General features: G+C 34.0%; 1 protein-coding gene across 2 annotated transcripts in view; it reads right to left on the bottom strand.

The window, feature by feature from the left end:
• LOC136028063 (THO complex subunit 5 homolog) overlaps nucleotides 1-17,935 on the bottom strand; it is an 87,601-nt gene that overhangs the window by 24,065 nt on the left and 45,601 nt on the right. For both annotated transcript variants that reach the window (XM_065705658.1, XM_065705657.1), the window contains exons 9-11: nucleotides 14,262-14,391; nucleotides 12,267-12,375; nucleotides 6,547-6,748 (exon numbers count right to left, since the gene is read on the bottom strand). In XM_065705658.1, coding sequence (XP_065561730.1) covers nucleotides 6,547-6,748; nucleotides 12,267-12,375; nucleotides 14,262-14,391 — 441 coding nt within the window. The remainder of the gene's footprint in view (nucleotides 1-6,546; nucleotides 6,749-12,266; nucleotides 12,376-14,261; nucleotides 14,392-17,935) is intronic.

Here is a 17,935-nt window from a genome sequence, read left to right as displayed (position 1 = left end):
AACTGATTTTGGATTACGGTGCTCTCTGAAAAATAGAAAAGGATACAAATTCTAGGCATAGGATGGATTTTCTTCGTAAAGAAAATTGAGGCATAAATTTGGACCACCCGCCTCAGTCACCCACTCAAGTCCTCCAATCGGGATAAAATTATAACATTCCGTTGAATGAAAGAGTTTGCTCTAGAAAATTCATCTCCAGGTATTTGTCCTTACCTGTTTTCAAAAGCCACGCATAACCCCTCTTTTCGATGTGGGTGAGCAATTTTCGATACAAAGTTTGACGCGTAAATATACAGGACATTTTCTGTACAAAATCAAGGTGGTTTTCGAGGGACTAAGCTTTTCTTAGAGGGACTTCCCCAGTAACCTATGCGTTTTCTTCAGGTTACATATAAACGTAATCTGAATGTATCTAATTATGTGTATAAAAGCAGCATAGCCTGTTTCACCACGGGCATACAAAGAAAACAGGAGCCTAAACTCTTTTGTGAGACGACAAAACAAATTTTTACCCCGCCTCCCAGCACACAGTCATAAGTCCTCTAATCCCCCTCCAATGAGGAAGACATTCCTGAAAGTTTCCAATCGACTCCCCAGACGTGAGACAAACCAGGTTAGATTTACCAAAACTAAGCGTAAAATTCGCCCCCGTTTTAATGAAACCTACTCAGTTTATAACGAGAAATACTTACTTGGCTTCAAGCTTTAGGTAATTATTTTCAGAACTGAATATCAATAGTTTGCTGATAGTTACTAACATAATTGATTATATTGATAGATGTAATAATACCTGTGAATATATATATATATATATATATATATATATATATATATATATATATATATATATATATATATATATATATATATATATATATGTATATATATATATATATATATATATGTATTCTTCAAAATGAACCAAGGCCTCAGAATATAGGGAACAAAAGTTCAACCATTATTTCCCAACAATCTGTTCTTGCATATCTTGTTTCATCAACAGTCCTCTTGTCTCATTCAACAAGGATTTTATGGCAAGTATTGTTCTTTAAAATGAGCAACAATCATGCTAGCTACGTTTTTTTCTTTTCGAGTTATTAGATTAGAAAGTTGGTAATTATAATGTTCCGGCGCACTGTGTAATTATAATTACCTTGTTCCGGCGCAGTGGAAGAAGCTCAGTCTTTCTGTGCGAGAGTTCTCAGGTTCGATCCCGTGCGGTACAAGGAAGCCTCTTTCATCGTATTTATGTATAAATAGCTGTCCTGGCCGAGTGGGTTGGTGCGCTGGATTCTTGATCCCTTGTCTGAGAGGATGCGGGTTCGAATCCCGGTGTACCTAATTCTTCAGTTTGGGACGGGGGTCAGTGGCGTGACTCTGTAAGCTTAGCCAGAGGCGACCCAGCTCTAAATGGGCACCTGGAGAAATCTGGGGAAGGTAAACAGGAAGGGTGTGCGAAAGCACAGGATGGCTGGCCCCCAACCCCCATTGCACTTCCTGGCTGAAGGGCCAAGAAACGGAGATCAGCACCGCCAGTATGGACTGTAAAGTCCAATGCTGTATCCATTATTTTTTTTTTATCCCAGTAATGGGTTAAATTGCATGGTGAAGCAGAACACCATCGTGGGAGGATCCTCTATAGGAGGACAACTGCGGCAGGGCGTAAGATCCAGATTTATGGACAACGGCCTCTGTAAAGGGCTGCCTCGACCCTTTCGGGGTACCTGCAAGACTGGGAAACTTGCGGTCAATTTTTCCCACTTGAGGAGTGGCGCCCCTCGAGGAAATTATAGCCTAGTAAACAACACAGCACTCGTACGGGATTCTGATTATTGGATAATTTTCTGGGCTTGGTTTGTTTTGATGGGCGTTTTCGGGCTGAAAAACCTCTTCCTAGCTGATTTATCTACTATGGGCTGCCTCCCCGTAGTAGCATAATATTTGTAGGCATGAATATATAATGAGTCGGAGGTAATAGGCTTGGGACTGTCAATGCAGGATTTTGACTCTTGTTGATAGAAGAGCTTCGCCAAGTGGTCAAAACCATGTTATGACCAAGATGGGCCCAGGATTGCAAAGTCTCCAATCATACTGGAAGTCCCAGGGACTTCTTGCTGTACAGTTCTAAACCGGCTTTAGCGCTTCAGTGTAGACTTGAGAAGATATGTCGGTCCCCGTCCTGCACTGGTATCCGGGATTATTGCTTTTCTTGAGGCCAAAATAATCTCAAAGATTTAAAGAACATGAAAATTGGAACTTGGAATGTTACGACGTTAAAAAATGACTATCGCATCGACATTTTGACTGACGAATTCAGACGGTTTGAACTGGATTTATTAGGAGTTTCAGAAACTCATATCCCAGGGGTAGGAAGCATGAAATTAGGTGACATAGAATTTGTTTACTCAGGAAGGAAGGATGGGGTACATAGACAGGGAGTAGGGCTCATGATGAATAAGGAAGCTGCTAAGTCTTGTTTAGGCTGGGAAGGTATTAATAATAGAATACTAATTGCTCATTTTATGACTAAAAAGTTTAGGGTATCAGTTATAGTAGTATATGCCCCCATTGAACCAACTGATGGAGATAATAGTGACTCAGATGAATTTTACTTACAGTTACAGGAGCAAATAGACAGGGTACCAGGTAGAAATATGGTGTTTTTGCTAGGAGATTTTAATGCCCAGGTTGGTAGAAATAGGGATAGATGGTATCCTAGCCTAGGTAATTTTGGTGTAGGAAAAGAAAACAGTAATGGCTATAGGCTTTTGCAATTTTGTAGGTATAACAACCTAGTTATAACCAATACGGTGTTTGGTCACAAAATGGCCCATAAGTTGACATGGTATTCACGTGATGGTAAGACAGCAAACCTTATTGATTATGTTATTGTAAACAGAAGACTAGCAGGATCAATACAAGATACTAGGGTGTATAGGAGTGCCGTTATTGATGTTAAAAGTAAAGATCACCATCTAGTAGTGTCTAAGGTTAATTTAAAGCTGAAATTTCGGAAGAGTAACTCCCTCCCGGAAAGTTATGATGTTGGTAGACTTCAGGATGAAAATTTGAGAAAAAAATTCCAGGAACAGTTGAGTACTAAACTTGAGGGTTTAAAATTTGACAATGTGGAAGATGGATGGAATAATTTCAGAAAAACAATTTGTGAAGTTGCTGATGGTGTCCTAGGGAAGAGTGCTAAGACAGCAACTAGGAATATTAGTGAAAAAGCTTTAGGTTTAATAGAGAGTAGAAGGGGTTTGTATAAGAATTATCTGAGCGATAGGTCGTATGAAAACAAAAGGAATGTAAAGAAAGTGGAGAAAGCATTAAAATATGAACTAAGGAGATGTGAAATGGAGGCGATGGATAAAATTGCTGAGGATCTGGAAGATGCGGCTAGACGGCATAATAGTAAAATATTATACTGGCATGTTAATAAATTGAAAGGGAGTAGCCGATCCGGACTAGTCCCAGTTAAAGATAGAAATGGGGCCACAATTAGTGATAAGGAAAAAGTTAAAGAAAGATGGGTGGAACATTTTGAGAATGTGCTAAACCGAGATACAGTTGCAGGAAAAGATATAGATGAAAATGAAAAAGTTTGTGATACCTTGGATGTGAAGGAAGATTTGTTTAGTGAGGAAGAATTAGCGACAGTACTAGAAGGATTAAAAAATAATAAGGCCCCAGGTGCTGATAGTATGATTAATGAGTTCCTTAAATATGGTGGCTCTGAGGTTAGGAATAAGCTACTGAAGATTATGAACATGATTTTTGAAAAAGGGGAAGTACCCAATGATTTTAGGAAAACCTTAATTAAACCACTGTATAAGAAAGGTGACAAGAGTGAATGTCGGAATTATCGAGGCATTAGTCTGGTCTCTGTAGGTAGCAAATTACTGAGTAATATGATACTTTTTAGACTGAGACATGCTGTAGAGAAAGTTTTAAGGGAAGAACAATGCGGTTTTAGAAAAGGTAGAGGATGTGTCGACCATGTTTTCACTCTTAGGTTAATAATTGAGAAGTCCCTTCGTTGTCAAACACCTTTGGTCCTTAGTTTTATCGATTATGAGCAAGCTTTCGATTCTGTTGATAGAACAGCGTTAACAAAGGTCTTATCGTTACATGGTATACCAGAAAAATACATTAAAGTGATTTGCGCTATGTACGAGAATAATACTGCTGCGGTTAAGGTAGGAAATGAGGTTAGCAACTGGTTTTGTATTAAATCAGGAGTTAAGCAGGGTTGTGTTCTATCCCCCTTTATATGGATCATTTTGATGGACTTCGTCTTAAGGAGCACAGGAAAGGCAATTGGAGACCATGGAATCAAATGGGGAGGAAGAACGCTCCTGGACTTAGATTATGCTGATGATTTAAGCATATTAGATGAAAGTGTGAGCAAAATGAATGAATTTTTAGAGGTTTTACGAGTTCAGGGTGCTAAAATAGGCTTGAAAATTAATGTTAAGAAGACTAAGTCACTAAGGTTAGGAATAAGTGAAGATGAACAGGTGACCTTAGGTAACGAAAAGATTGATCAGGTTGGGAGCTTCAGTTACCTTGGTAGTATTATTAGTAAAGATGGTGGGAGCAGTGAAGATGTTAAAAGTAGAATAGCTAAAGCTCAGGGTGTTTTTTCACAGTTAAAAAAAGTTTGGAAGAATAGAAAGATAAGCCTACAAACCAAGATTAGAATATTGGAAGCTACAGTGATGACAGTGGTCAAATATGGCTCTGAAGCATGGACACTCCGAAAAGCAGATGAAAATTTACTAGATGTTTTCCAGAGAAATTGCCTACGGATTGTTCTGGGTACCCGGCTGACTGACCGTATTTCAAACAGTAGGTTGTACGAAAAGTGTGGTTCAATCCCGCTTTCTGGGGCTATAATGAAAGAAAGGTTGAGATGGCTAGGCCACGTTCTACGGATGAGGGATGACAGATTACCGAAGATTGTCCTTTTTGGCCAACCGTCTGGGGCTACACGGAAAGCAGGTCGTCCTTGTCTGGGTTGGGAGGATGTCATAAATAAGGATTTAAAGGAAATGGGAACTTCCTGGGAGGGTGTAAAGAGGGAGGCTTTAAATAGATTAGGTTGGAGGAGGAGCGTGCGTAGCTGTGTTGGCCTCAGGCGGCTTGGTGCTGCAGTGAGTTATTAGTAGTAGTATATATATATATATATATATATATATATATATATATATATATATATATATATATATATATATATATATATATATATATATATATATATATATATATATATATATATATATATATATATATATATATATATATATATATATATATGAATGCCTCCTAAGCTATTTTGTGTTAAGTGGTATCCAAAGCAGAAGTCTCAGGCTATAACTGCTGCGAGGGAACTTTTTTTTTAAATCCAAAGCAATACTAACAAAATACGTTAAATTCAGCCTATGGCACAAATGATTATATTCTAAATGATGCTTACAATATATAATAAAATTGACAACATATTACTTTCGAAAAAAAACATAATTAATACTAATATTAAGCAATTCAAAAATTTTAAATGGCTTATAAAAATCAATAGAACCGTAAAAAAAACATTTTAGACAAAACTTAGATATCAGGAAAAATAGCAAAAGAAATGAAAAGATGCTTGATTTTCAAACAAGAGAATCAAGCATCGAAAAAGAATAGAATCCACGAAATAAAATTCGTTTCTCACGAAGGAAAGGGAAGTTTTATAAAAAAAAAAAAATTAAATTTAAAGCATTGAATAGCAGCGCGAGGGTCTACCATCTACCCTCCAAACTCTTTACTGTCCAAATATACTGTCTAGCTCTTTAGTATGAAGTTTACCTCTCCCAAAACTTCCGAGCCTATCATTGAGAAAACCTCTTTTATCTATAGTTATTTCGTTACTTTGGAAACTGGCATAGCAAAGAGGAATTTTAATACAAATTCTATAAATAATATATATTCACGTAAACAACAGAACAATTAAACAAATAACACCGCTCAAATTAAGGCTGCCACTATGAAGGCACTTGCAAAACCTTCTAACAGGCCTATTTTAGCAACATTTTTATTTAGTTTTGAAAAGAGTACTACAATGAGGTACTTGGAAGTAACTTTTACACATAGAACATTCACATTATCACATTAATAATTATAGAACAAGCAAACAATTTACAGTGGTAGCCTTCGAAGACCTGTTCTTCAAATTCAGTATAGACGAGAACTGTTTTCGGATAAAACATGGCCAGAGCTTACTCAAACACGTATAACATAATATTATTCTATTTTAGTTGTTTTTTCGCGGGTTTTTTAAATTTTATTAGCAAACACATAAAAATAAAAAATAAAACGAATACACAAAGCCTAGAAATAAGAACACTAATATAAATAACACAGGAAAATAAAATATGGCTATTCGGGATAAAAAATTTCTTACACGAGTGAAAATTCATTTAGTTTGATTATTTAGGGATAACTATAAAGATCACACTTAAAATATTACAGGAAATGTGCTATATTCATATTTTGGCTTACCTTTACATTCTCAGCCGCCAAATCAATACCAGCCAAGATTTGAGCCCACTTGAAAGGTCTATCTTCCCCAAACACTTCAACAAATTTTATTTTGTTACTTTTTGCAAGTAGTTGAGATTCCAGAGTTGGAAATTCATCTCCTTTATCATCCCCATTCCGCAAGAATGATAGAAGACTTGAGGGTCTAAGAAGATCGATGCCACTGAAATTATAGAAAAAAATATATTTAATTATTTTAATAATTTTTAATAATAAACAAATTTATTATTAAATAATAAGATATAATAATGTTTGGTCTGATTTTATAATTTTTATTTTTAATTCTATCCTTAAATTTTAATGTTTAATACTTTAATCCTAATAATAATTATGATTTTGTTATTTTATTTCATGAATTAGGAAAAAAAAATAAAAACAAATAATTATTTCCTAAGCCTTTCTCCCTTTTCTGATCAATCTCTGATCAACTCCATGGTCGTTTCACTTTATGTGAAATTTACATATATGTGAAGATTATGGTATAAGTAAATCCATGAAAGCCGCTTCGTTGCATTATCTTATATTTTCCTGTCGTATTAATACGACAATAGCTTAGTTTTGCAGGCACCTCACATGTGCTCTTAAAAGTATAAAATAGCGATACAATGTGAATTATTTCATAGTAATCAAAAACTGTTTGAAGGAGAGTCAAGTTACATACTTCTAAAGCTTTTTTTTTACTTATGACAGAAAACCCCAAGCAACGATTGTTCACAGACATTTTGTCACATGGTTTTTCAGTATGGTGCAGAAGAAATAATATCATTGTACAATATAATATTCCCTCCCTGTTTCGTCCTTCCCGGAACTGTACCCTTTCCTTTCCAAAAAGCTACCCTCTTCAGGGATTCCGTAGTTCACTACTGTCACTCAATTGTCCATGACCCTCACACTAGCCCTTTCTCTTCTCCAGTTTTAGCTAAATAGATTTCTCATGACCTCTGGCTCTTTATAGCCTGTAGGGGAGAGGGGGGCGAAACCATACGGGGGTGAAACCGTCCGTTGGACCTCTCGTCCAAAGTCTTTGAACTAATCCATTCAGAAAATTGCCGCTAGATGGCATTCATATAGCGCACATTAGGCGGAAGTTGTGAATAAGGTCGTAAGTTCGAAGGATCATAAGAGAAAATTATGTTGAAAACTTCATATTTACTGCAGGACCTACATATATTCCTGTTATATTTAACAATAGAATAACTTGGTAAACTTTAATAGCATTTCAGATCTGTTTGACATTAAACACTATTTTAAAACGATTCACTGGCACAAACTGCATATCAAAAATTAAGAATTTTGTTGTTTATTTGTTTGTTTTTAGTTTTGTAGAAATCTATATGCTAGGGCTATAGATGAAATCCTAGCTTAAGGGCTTCTGGGTTTCTTGGAAAGCAGTTTATCCAGGTGAATAGAACTCGCAGGGATGAACCCTGGGTTAAAAGTATGACCCAGGAAGGTATAGCCACGCTACTCCAAATTTTTCTTATTTCTAGGGCTTAGAAGACCATACAAATGACAGGTGTATACCAACCTAAATTCAGAAAAAAAATGTTTTGATTAATTTGGACTTTGCAATCTCTGTTATTGGCGTTAGTTTTTCGAAAATGTAATTCCTGTTATTAGAGTAGAATTTCAAGCCAAGTCAAGGATTTTTTTTCCCTAAGCTTAAAGTTTTGATTTTATAGATCTTTAAAATCTTTTAAATTTTGATTGGACGATTTTAATTCAAAAAATCGATAATATCATTAAATATATTATTAAATGTAAAAATTTAATAAAAGACTTGCAAAAACATTTTATAAAATACAAACTTTTAACCGAAAACTTGCATAGAACAAAGGAATTTTGACGAAAAAATTGAGGAAACTTTCATTAAAGGGGGGCAAAAAATAAATCATTGGAAGTTATAAATTTTAAATTAAATTAAAATAATTTTTGAAATTTTGGATTTTTGAAATTTGGAGTTATGCGGCTCAACACTTTTCTTTTGCCTAAGTTGAGAGGAAGATTAATTTTGCAAGACTTTGCTTTTGTAACACACAAGTCTATTAAAGATCATCCAAGGTTAGGAGGGAGAAGAGATGGAGGCATGTAAAAAAAATAAGTAACATAAGTAGTAGTGATGTTTATTGCTTGGCGCAAAACATATCTTCAAATGACGAATGACAAAAAAACAGAAAGAAATGGAGAAACTTAACTGGCTGAAATGCCATTAACTTTCTTAAAGTTTAAGAAAAAAAAGTAAAAGTTTGCTTGAATCTGTTAGGTCAACTCGTTTTTATAAAGTGAATCTAGATAATAAAAATACGAACAATCTCAAATAGTGTATAGATATTAGAAAACCGAAATATAAATGTACAAGACTAGCCCCTACCTCCTTATAAGCCCTGAAATGCAAAAGTTCAATATTCTGCACTAAAAAATAAAGATGCATGTGTTACTTTTCCAGCAAAGCCGTTACTTAAAACCTCCCCTTCTGCAGGCCTTCTTCCTACTCCCTTCCAAAAGGTTTATCTTGGCGCGTCTACAGAACAAATAACGAAAAGTCTAATGCAGGGTTGTAATTTTATTAAACTTTATAAACAAAGCTTATAATAATTAAACAAAAATGAGTTGAAAAATGAAACGTAACTTGTTAACCCATTTGATTTTGCTGACAAAAATTAACAAAAGCTTAATATTTTCATCGACCTGGTGACTGGAGTGCTGTTTTTGAGTCAGATTATGTTAAAAACAGATTTTCTATTTTTTGAGAAACATATACACGAGGGTAAAAATACATTTTTTAGACGCTTTCGGAAAGGGAATCAGTGTAAAAGAATAGGTGCCCTGTGGATGAATTGTAAGTTGCAAAATATGATGAAAGTTAGGAACAAGTTATATAGAAATAACATAAATACCCACCTTATGAGAATAGTAATTTATATGAATTGCATCGCTGTCTGGTCAACGTACGAAAAAGGAAAAACGGAAAGAAGTTTTATTTTCAACGGTTCAACCTCACAAAATTTGATACAAAACAAACATGGAGGATAATTAATACAATACTCTCATCGCATAAGACTCAACGGCAAAACATAATACCGAATATCATGAAAAATAAAGAAGGCCTTGAGTTGGATGATCTTTTTTTCATAGCAAATAGTTTCTGTAAATTTATCGGAAATAGGTTCTAATATTTCGAAACAATTGGGTGTACATCAACCTGTCACTGATATGGATTCTGTAGATATTACTAAGAAGCTAAAGCCAGATGATGGCTCTGGAAGAGCATATCAGGTTTCACCGGAGTATTTGATTATGACTATCAAGTCACTCTGTCCGTCTGAGGTAGTAGGAATTAAAAAATTTTGTTAACACCGAAATTTTGCTGCATACACTGAAAAAACTGAATTTTTCTCCATTTATCATATCATGGATTCAATCATATTTAGATGGGAAGTCACAGGTTTTGTATAATAGATTGGCAATTTTTCATGAATGTAAAATAGTTTGTGGAGTCCCTCGGGGATCAATACTGGGGCCACTTCTTTTTCTTATTTATGTCTGTGACGTAGGAGATATATTAACTAATTGCACTTTAATAAGTTATGGCGATAATATAGTTATTTTTTCTTGTGCGTTCCGATAGACAGTCTTTAAAGTCTGAATGAGAGTACTCTGTGCATACTCGATCTCCATTTGAATCGTAACCATATTCTTCTCAATAGTTAGTAGTAGTAGTAGAACAATTTTATTAGAAATAAACATTTCTTAATCAATAGCACAACATACGCGAAGCTTGCGAGGCTGTGCTAAATTCAAGGAAAAAAAGAAAAAAGATAATATGGAGAATGAGAGAATATGGAGAATGTTATAAAACAAAGTATGTGGAACCAGATTATCAAAAGGGTGTCTTTGCAATATCACAGGGAAAAATCTGGGTATTTTCGTTGGACCTTCAGACTATATTTTAGAAATGATAAAATAAACAAAATAAAGCAATGTGCATACAGTTTTGTCCAGATGCCATATCTGTGATATCTTAGGCACGGCTATGGGCATTAAGATAACTCTGTGAGGGCATGTTGAGTGGGAAACTGAACTAAATCAAAATCCACTATGTACATACAAGATTGTTAAAAAGGTGCATCTGCAACATCTCAAAAACAAATAAGGATATTTTGTTGAAACTTTCAGATAACATTCGCCTATATTCAAGGTTGCAATATACACAGGATTAGAATTCCGTCAGACTTATAGAATCTCGAAGATAAAGCATATTTTTAGCCAATGTGTTTGATCATTTTTGATCATTTTTGATCATTTTTCCTGTACCCATCAAACCAAAGCATTACAGTGCAAATTCAATTAAAAGTTGTAGCAAAATTTAACCCAACATATAAATAATAAGTTCAAACATGCCCTTATTAACTCTACATTTTTCAGTTACCTTCTAGCTCTGAAACTGAATTATAATAATATAAAAAGACTCTTTTTAACAACACACTAGGACAGGACCACGAGTTTAGAGAAGGGGGTGTAAATCCTAGGTTTCAGAAGATTGCAAGGTGAAATGTGACCTTAAGGGTGGGCTCAATTGATCACAAATGAAAAGCTCAAGTGCCCAATTTAAGGATCAGAAACGATTATCCTTGAACTGAGTTTTTACCTGAACTATTCAAACCAGAGACTTTTAATTTTTTGCAAACAGTTCTAAAAGTAGGATAATTGAAACACTAAAGAAAACACCCCAGTATAAAATGGAAATTTAAATATCATAAGAATCACTACAATTTAGGGATACGAACTTCAATCCCCTTCTCCGGAGGAAAGTCCAAAATTCACTTAATTGTAGTCCGAATGGATTGGTGCAATGGATTCAGGATCCTTTGTCTGAGAGGACGCGGGTTCGAATCCCAGTGTACCCAATTGTTCAGTTTGGAACGAAGGTCAGTGGCGTGGCTCTGTAAGCTTAGCCGGAGTTGATCCAGCTCAAAATGTGTACCTGGAGAAATCTGGGGAAGGTAAACAGGAAGGGTGTGCGAAAGCACAGGATGGTTGGCCCCCAACCCCCCCATTGCACTTCCTGGCTGAAGGGCCAAGAAATGGAGATCAGCACCGCCGGTAGGGACTGGAAAGTCTAATGCCGTATCCTTTACCTTTTTTACTACCAAACACATCCCATTTCATATTCACAAGTTAACGCAACACCTCATTAATTTCATTGGGCTAATTTGCCGTCTCATCTATCTCTTATGAAGTGAATATTCTCCTGTGAAGCATCATTTTCTCCTATCTGTCTTCTATGAAGTACACTTTCATAAATCCAACCAATGAATGTACTAGAAAGATCTTCAAGAATTTTTAGGTATTCTTGGGAGAAGAGCATATTACCATCACCAGTGACTTATAATTCCTACCTTTTCTTCGATGGTCGAAAATGTCTTTTTAGAAAGTGTTTGAGGCTAGAAATTCTACACTGCTTTGATCATCATTTTCATTTTAAATTTCTTTGGAAAAATTAAAATTTTTGAAGAAATGAAGTAAAAACTCTAGGTTTGGTTGGTAGAATATATCAATTTGTTTATTTACGACGTAATTCTGTTATTTGCATAATTATATGGTAGAAAATGCCGGACAAAAAAAAATCCGAAAAGTCTTTTACTCTTGAGAGGATGAAAAGAAAAAGAACTTCAACTAACCTTGCAGGAGATGGACCTTCCGATGCATTCATGAACGAAGTGTGCACAGAGACAATATTAAGCTTCGGAAAATAATAGAATATCAGCTTAACTTGACCATTCAAATCACCTACGAAAGGAAAAACAAAACATCTGGTGTATAAAAATGATATAAATCTTATGTATAGTAATCTATCACCAACTCCAGCACATTAATGATCCTATTATTTTCAAACGGTTTACCACATTGCCGTTGCTCAGGATGTCACTATTAGTAGACCTAGAGGTACTTGTGCATTATTCGGTACATACTGCCTGAGTGAGTGAAGCTGAGCAAGTCCACATGATTGATCTTCTAATTGCCTCTTTATCTTCTTTAATCTCAGTTCTAGTCTTCTTGCCCTTAATTCTCTTACCCATTCTTGCACCCTGAATTCGCAAAACCTCTAAAAGTTCATTCGCTTTGTTAACATTTTTATTTAAGATGCTACAAATTTACATGGGCATAAATTAACAAAAATAGAAATTGACACAATACCAATTTTTCAATATGTGCAGAATGTACAGAAAAAATGAATAGGAACATTGAACAAAGACAGACTACCTATTAAAATATTTCAAACAGGTTGTAGGCGTGGCCGAGATGAAGATATATTTTAAAGAATAAGGGGAGCTACTTGAAAATGGCGTAAGGGGTGTGGCGTGAAGAATGGAAATAGAGGGTTTGAAAATTATAGAGGTTTCAATAAATGGTAACAAATCTTGACAGTTGACACTATTTATTATATTTTTCTTCTATTTATTTACTGACAGTGTGACAATATTTCACATCACAGAAAAGCGTCAATTGTTACAGGATTAAAGTAGGTTAACCGTCCCTTCGGCCGAAAAGACTGGTTAATTATCCCTTAAATGGAGAAATAATAGAGAAAGAGACATTAGAGAGAAATAAGATAGAAAAATAGAAAATATAGAGAGCAATGAGAATACGCAGAAAAAAAGCAAAAGTAAAATTATGTAAAATAATAGATGAAGCTTCGGAAAGAAACAATGGGACAACTAAGTTGAAGATGCAGAAGAAAAATTCTTAGAACTGCTACAAACTGCCATGTGAATGGAAAACCGTCTAAATTTTTTGAAACAGAATGGTGACAACATAAAAAAATAAGATTGCATGTGCACCATTGTATGAACGAGATGTGGCACTTCTCTTCGCTGTGTTATTTGGGTCTAAAAATTTACCTTTTGATAATAAATGTATTCACGAGGAATAGAATCAAAACATTAACAGTTTATGGGCATGGGCCAAAACCTCTACTGTCTCTTTTTCATTATAGACTATTATGTCTAGGATTTTTTTTCCCTTTAAGAAGAATGTTAAAACAAAGAGCCTTGTGCCCTGAGCTTGTCGAGTCCAACCAAGTCCAACCAGCTTGTCGAGTCCAACCAAGATAATAGTAATGTATAGGGTCTTGGGAAAATCGAGGTCTTGGGAAAATCGGGTCTTGGGAAAACCAACCGAGTCCAACCAGCTTGTCGAGTCCAACCAAGATAATAGTAATGTATAGGGTCTTAGGAAAATAATGTCTATCTATGATTTAATCCTCCTCGGTTCACATATATCGACCAAATTTTTTAAAAGCAAAAACTGGGGATTCCAATTGACGAAAATATAGGGGGAGAGAAGAATTTTTTCAGTGGGTAATTTTGTCTTTCTCAGTTTTTTTTTAATGAAAAAAGCAAAAAAGGCATTTTTTATATATCTAAGGGGGCAATTGCCATCCCCTCTTGTTTCCAACAAAAGGAACCCCTGAACTCAAATGCCAGATGTTGATATTTGAGAGGAGGACTTCCAAATGAGCATTATGGATAAAAATAGACAATAAAAATACAATAAGTTTTAAAATCCATACTGTCATTGCACAATAAATATCAGTACTAAATAACTATTACCATACCAGATACCCATATTACCCATACAAGAGTCTATAGTAAAAAAAAAAATGAAAAAAATACCTTCTTTTACTTCAAAGGATATTTGAATTGAGGAATCAAGTTTGGTGGAAATCCTCATTGGTTGCACATTAGCTGGATCTGACTTAGTTTGTCTCTTTTTAGAGCGTTCACTTCTTACGTCACTTAACTCCTAAAAATATATTCAAAATAAAAAAAAAAGCTGAAATCCTATCTTTATTAAGATACATTTGCACAATAAGGCAAATTTAGTGTCCAATAAAGAAGACTCGTCTTTTTCATACGAAAATTTAGATCAAGGATTCAAGTTATTAGATCAAAAATTTAAATAATTATGCAATAATAAAATTATAATAATAATAAAATAAAATAAATAATAAAATTAGAATAATAAAATTGAAAATAAAATAATAATAATAATGAATTTAAAAAAAATAAAAAAAATAGATAATTAGATCAAAGATCAAAATTTTTTATCTTACTCGTGCAACTGGATAACTTTTGCGTTTTTACACGATAAGAAACTAAAATTATATAGGCATATTTAGGCCATAAGGATAATTAGAAGACTTAAGACTTTTCCACAAATCCCCATTCCTAACTAAAATTGACTGTTACGAAATCTCCGTAATCCCTTGGAGGTTACCAAGTCTCAGCAAGTACTTGATTTTATATTCCTATATAATTATTCTAAAAAAACTGACCGTCTATGAAGATATATGAAAGTTTAATAAGTAATTTATGGTATAGTATATTTTGTTTACTTATTTATCTACGCATTATCTATTTATTGTGTCAGAAATGAAGCTTACACGATAAAATTAACTAAAATTATTTCCTAACTTATCTTAACCCTTTTCAGCATTGTGATTTTCAATTTTACTGTTTCGTCTTTTTTTTTTATATCTGGCAATGTTTTTACTATTGTGCTATTACATCATCCGTACTATTTATTATTACTAATATTTATATCTTTATTTTTACAGTTTACTATTTATATTTCAATGCATTTCTCAACGGCAAAGACTCAAAATTCATGTCAACCAAATATCTTACCCTAAAACTCGTTTCTTCTTTAGTGATTCAGTATCTTTGAAATACTGTTGACAAGCCAGGTAGTACTATTAGAATTAACCCAAATACTACTAAATAATCTTCAACTCGTGTCTTATTAGAAATGTTTTTTTAACTATTTATTTACTAATATTTACCACTATTTGTTTAGTTAGTAATAACTATTTTGGAGAATTATGGTAATTTCGTTTCGGGGAATTTCGCTTAATGCCTTTTTTTCTATTTCCAACAACGGTGACTCAGATGACCATCCAGTTCAGCTTATCGGTGAAAAACAAAAGTAGGAAAAATATTATATGGTACTAATATAGATGAGAAGAATACGAAAAAAAAATTAATAATAATAGACATAGGTAGACATGAAAATGAAAAATAGAAAAAATATTATATGGTACTAATATAGATCAAGAAGAAGACGAGAAAAATAATAATTTAGACATGAAAATAAAAAATAAATATAGGGAAAATATTATATGGTACTAATACAGATGGGGAAGAAGACGAAAAAAATAATAATAGACATGGGTAGACATGAAAATGAAAATATTCTTAAACACTTCGCTGTACAAGACATCTTTTGGGCAATTAAGCATTATTATTTAGCAGAATTTTTCGCAATAGAATAATTAACTTCATTTCCATTTTATATTATTTCATCCAGTTGCTTTAGTGTTCTCATCGAAGTGACTCTATTAGTGACTATGACCTATGTGGATCTGTTGCGACAATTATACTTTATTAATATTGGTGGCGGTTTTTATTTGTTTTTAAGTTTATTTTAGTTTTCATCTTTATTTCTCCTGCACTAAAGACACCTCGTTTCATACAGGCGAAATATCTGAGTCGTTTTATCTTTTCTCTCTACTGGCCGTTGTCTCGTTGGTTTGTTTGTTCCTTAATTGAGTTTTCTGTCTTTGTTGTTCTTAATCCCTCCTCATTTTTCCCATGAAGGATTATTTCTGTCTCGTTTGTTGGTTTGTTTCTTAATTGAGTTTTCTCTCTTTATTGTTCTTAATCCCTCCATTTTTTTCCCACAAAGGATCATTTCTATCTCGTTTGCTTGTTTGTTTCTTAATTGAGTTTTCTGTCTTTGTTGTTCTTAATCCCTCCTCATTTTCCCACAAAGGATTATTTGTATCTCGTTTGTTGGTTTGTTTCTTAATTAAGTTTTCTCTCTTTATTGTTCTTAATCCCTCCTCATTTTTCCCACAAAGGATCATTTCTATCTCGTTTGTTTGTTTGTTTCTTAATTAAGTTTTCTCTCTTTGTTGTTCTTAATCCCTCCACATTTTTCCCACAAAGGATTATTTCTATCTCGTTTGTTTGTTTCTTTCTTAATTGAGTTTTCTCCCTTTGTTGTTCTTAATCCCTCCTCATTTTTCCCACAAAGGATTATTTCTATCTCGTTTGTTTGTTTCTTAATTGAGTTTGCTCTCTTTATTGTTCTTAATCCCTCCTTATTTTTCCCAAAAAGGATTCTTCCCATCTCGTTTGTTTGTTTGTTTTTTAATTGAGTTTTCTGTATTTGTTATAAGTTACTCATAAACTTAATAGATTGAAAACAAAGTTTAAGAACCCCAGAACTCAGGAAATACATATTTGCAAAAACCGTTTAAAATATACTCTCCCCTCCCAGCACAGATGAAAGTTTCATGTCTATTTGCAAGTAAAACAACCGAACCACCCTCAGATACGTATCTTATTGCTGTCATCTGTACCGCGAACAAGGCTTTGTAGGCTTTTAAGTTTCCAAATCTAAATTGAGGCTTTTGGTGTATTTGCTTCTACCGGAAATGTTTTAGCCAACTTAGAATTGCCCAGAAAACATTATACTGGCAACTAACTTAGATTTAAAAGCTAAGAAGAGAAAGAAAAAGCAAAATAACCGCATTTTGTTTGTCTTTTTTCCTGTTTTTTTGAAAGATTTCTAACATTCTTCCTTCTCATTCCTACTCCCTATCCTTGAATAGAATAGTTCCAAGTTTCTGAATACGACATTATTATTTATCTATCCGTGTTTTTGTTTTTACCTCCCAAAAATAAGTCCAGCCAACTTCAGGTTCACGTACGTTCCATATGAAAACGTCACTTTATTTTTCAGGTGGGATTCATCACTAATTGCATTTAAATTTGTCGCTATTTTTCTAGAAGAAAGGCACTTTTTTGGCTTTCCTTTCAAGAGAATATAAAGCATAGATTAAACCGATTCTTTTTTTTGAATAAGTAGTCCCAAAATCCCCAGCACCCCAAGGCCAAATTATAATGACGTTTTGAAATTTGTCACCTTTTTTGTCGATAGCAATCTTAATTATTTTACTTTTATGCTTTGTTGCTTTTTTTTTAATTAAGCTTAGATCCTCAAATTTTTCAACGTAAGAAAATAGTTCTCTATACAGATTTTTAATACGTTACTTATAGTGTGAAAGCACCATAACTGAAACGAACTCAAAGGTTTAGGTCCTACGATCCTCCAAATGAGCTCAAATATAATTATTGTCATACTTGAAGAAAATAGGAGATGACATAACCCCCTTACCCTCGTTAGAAACTAAGAAAAAAAACACAAGTTCGGATGCCGTACCAAAAGCACCACCCCAATTGATGCAATGGCTGGTCTTAATCGGTAAATAACGGTATTATGG

This window comes from Artemia franciscana, chromosome 6 (assembly GCF_032884065.1).
Source record: "Artemia franciscana chromosome 6, ASM3288406v1, whole genome shotgun sequence".
In the NCBI taxonomy this organism is placed as follows: domain Eukaryota; kingdom Metazoa; phylum Arthropoda; class Branchiopoda; order Anostraca; family Artemiidae; genus Artemia; species Artemia franciscana.
The sequence above is the reverse complement of the archived record's forward strand: the minus strand, read 5'-3'. Positions and strand labels throughout refer to the sequence as shown.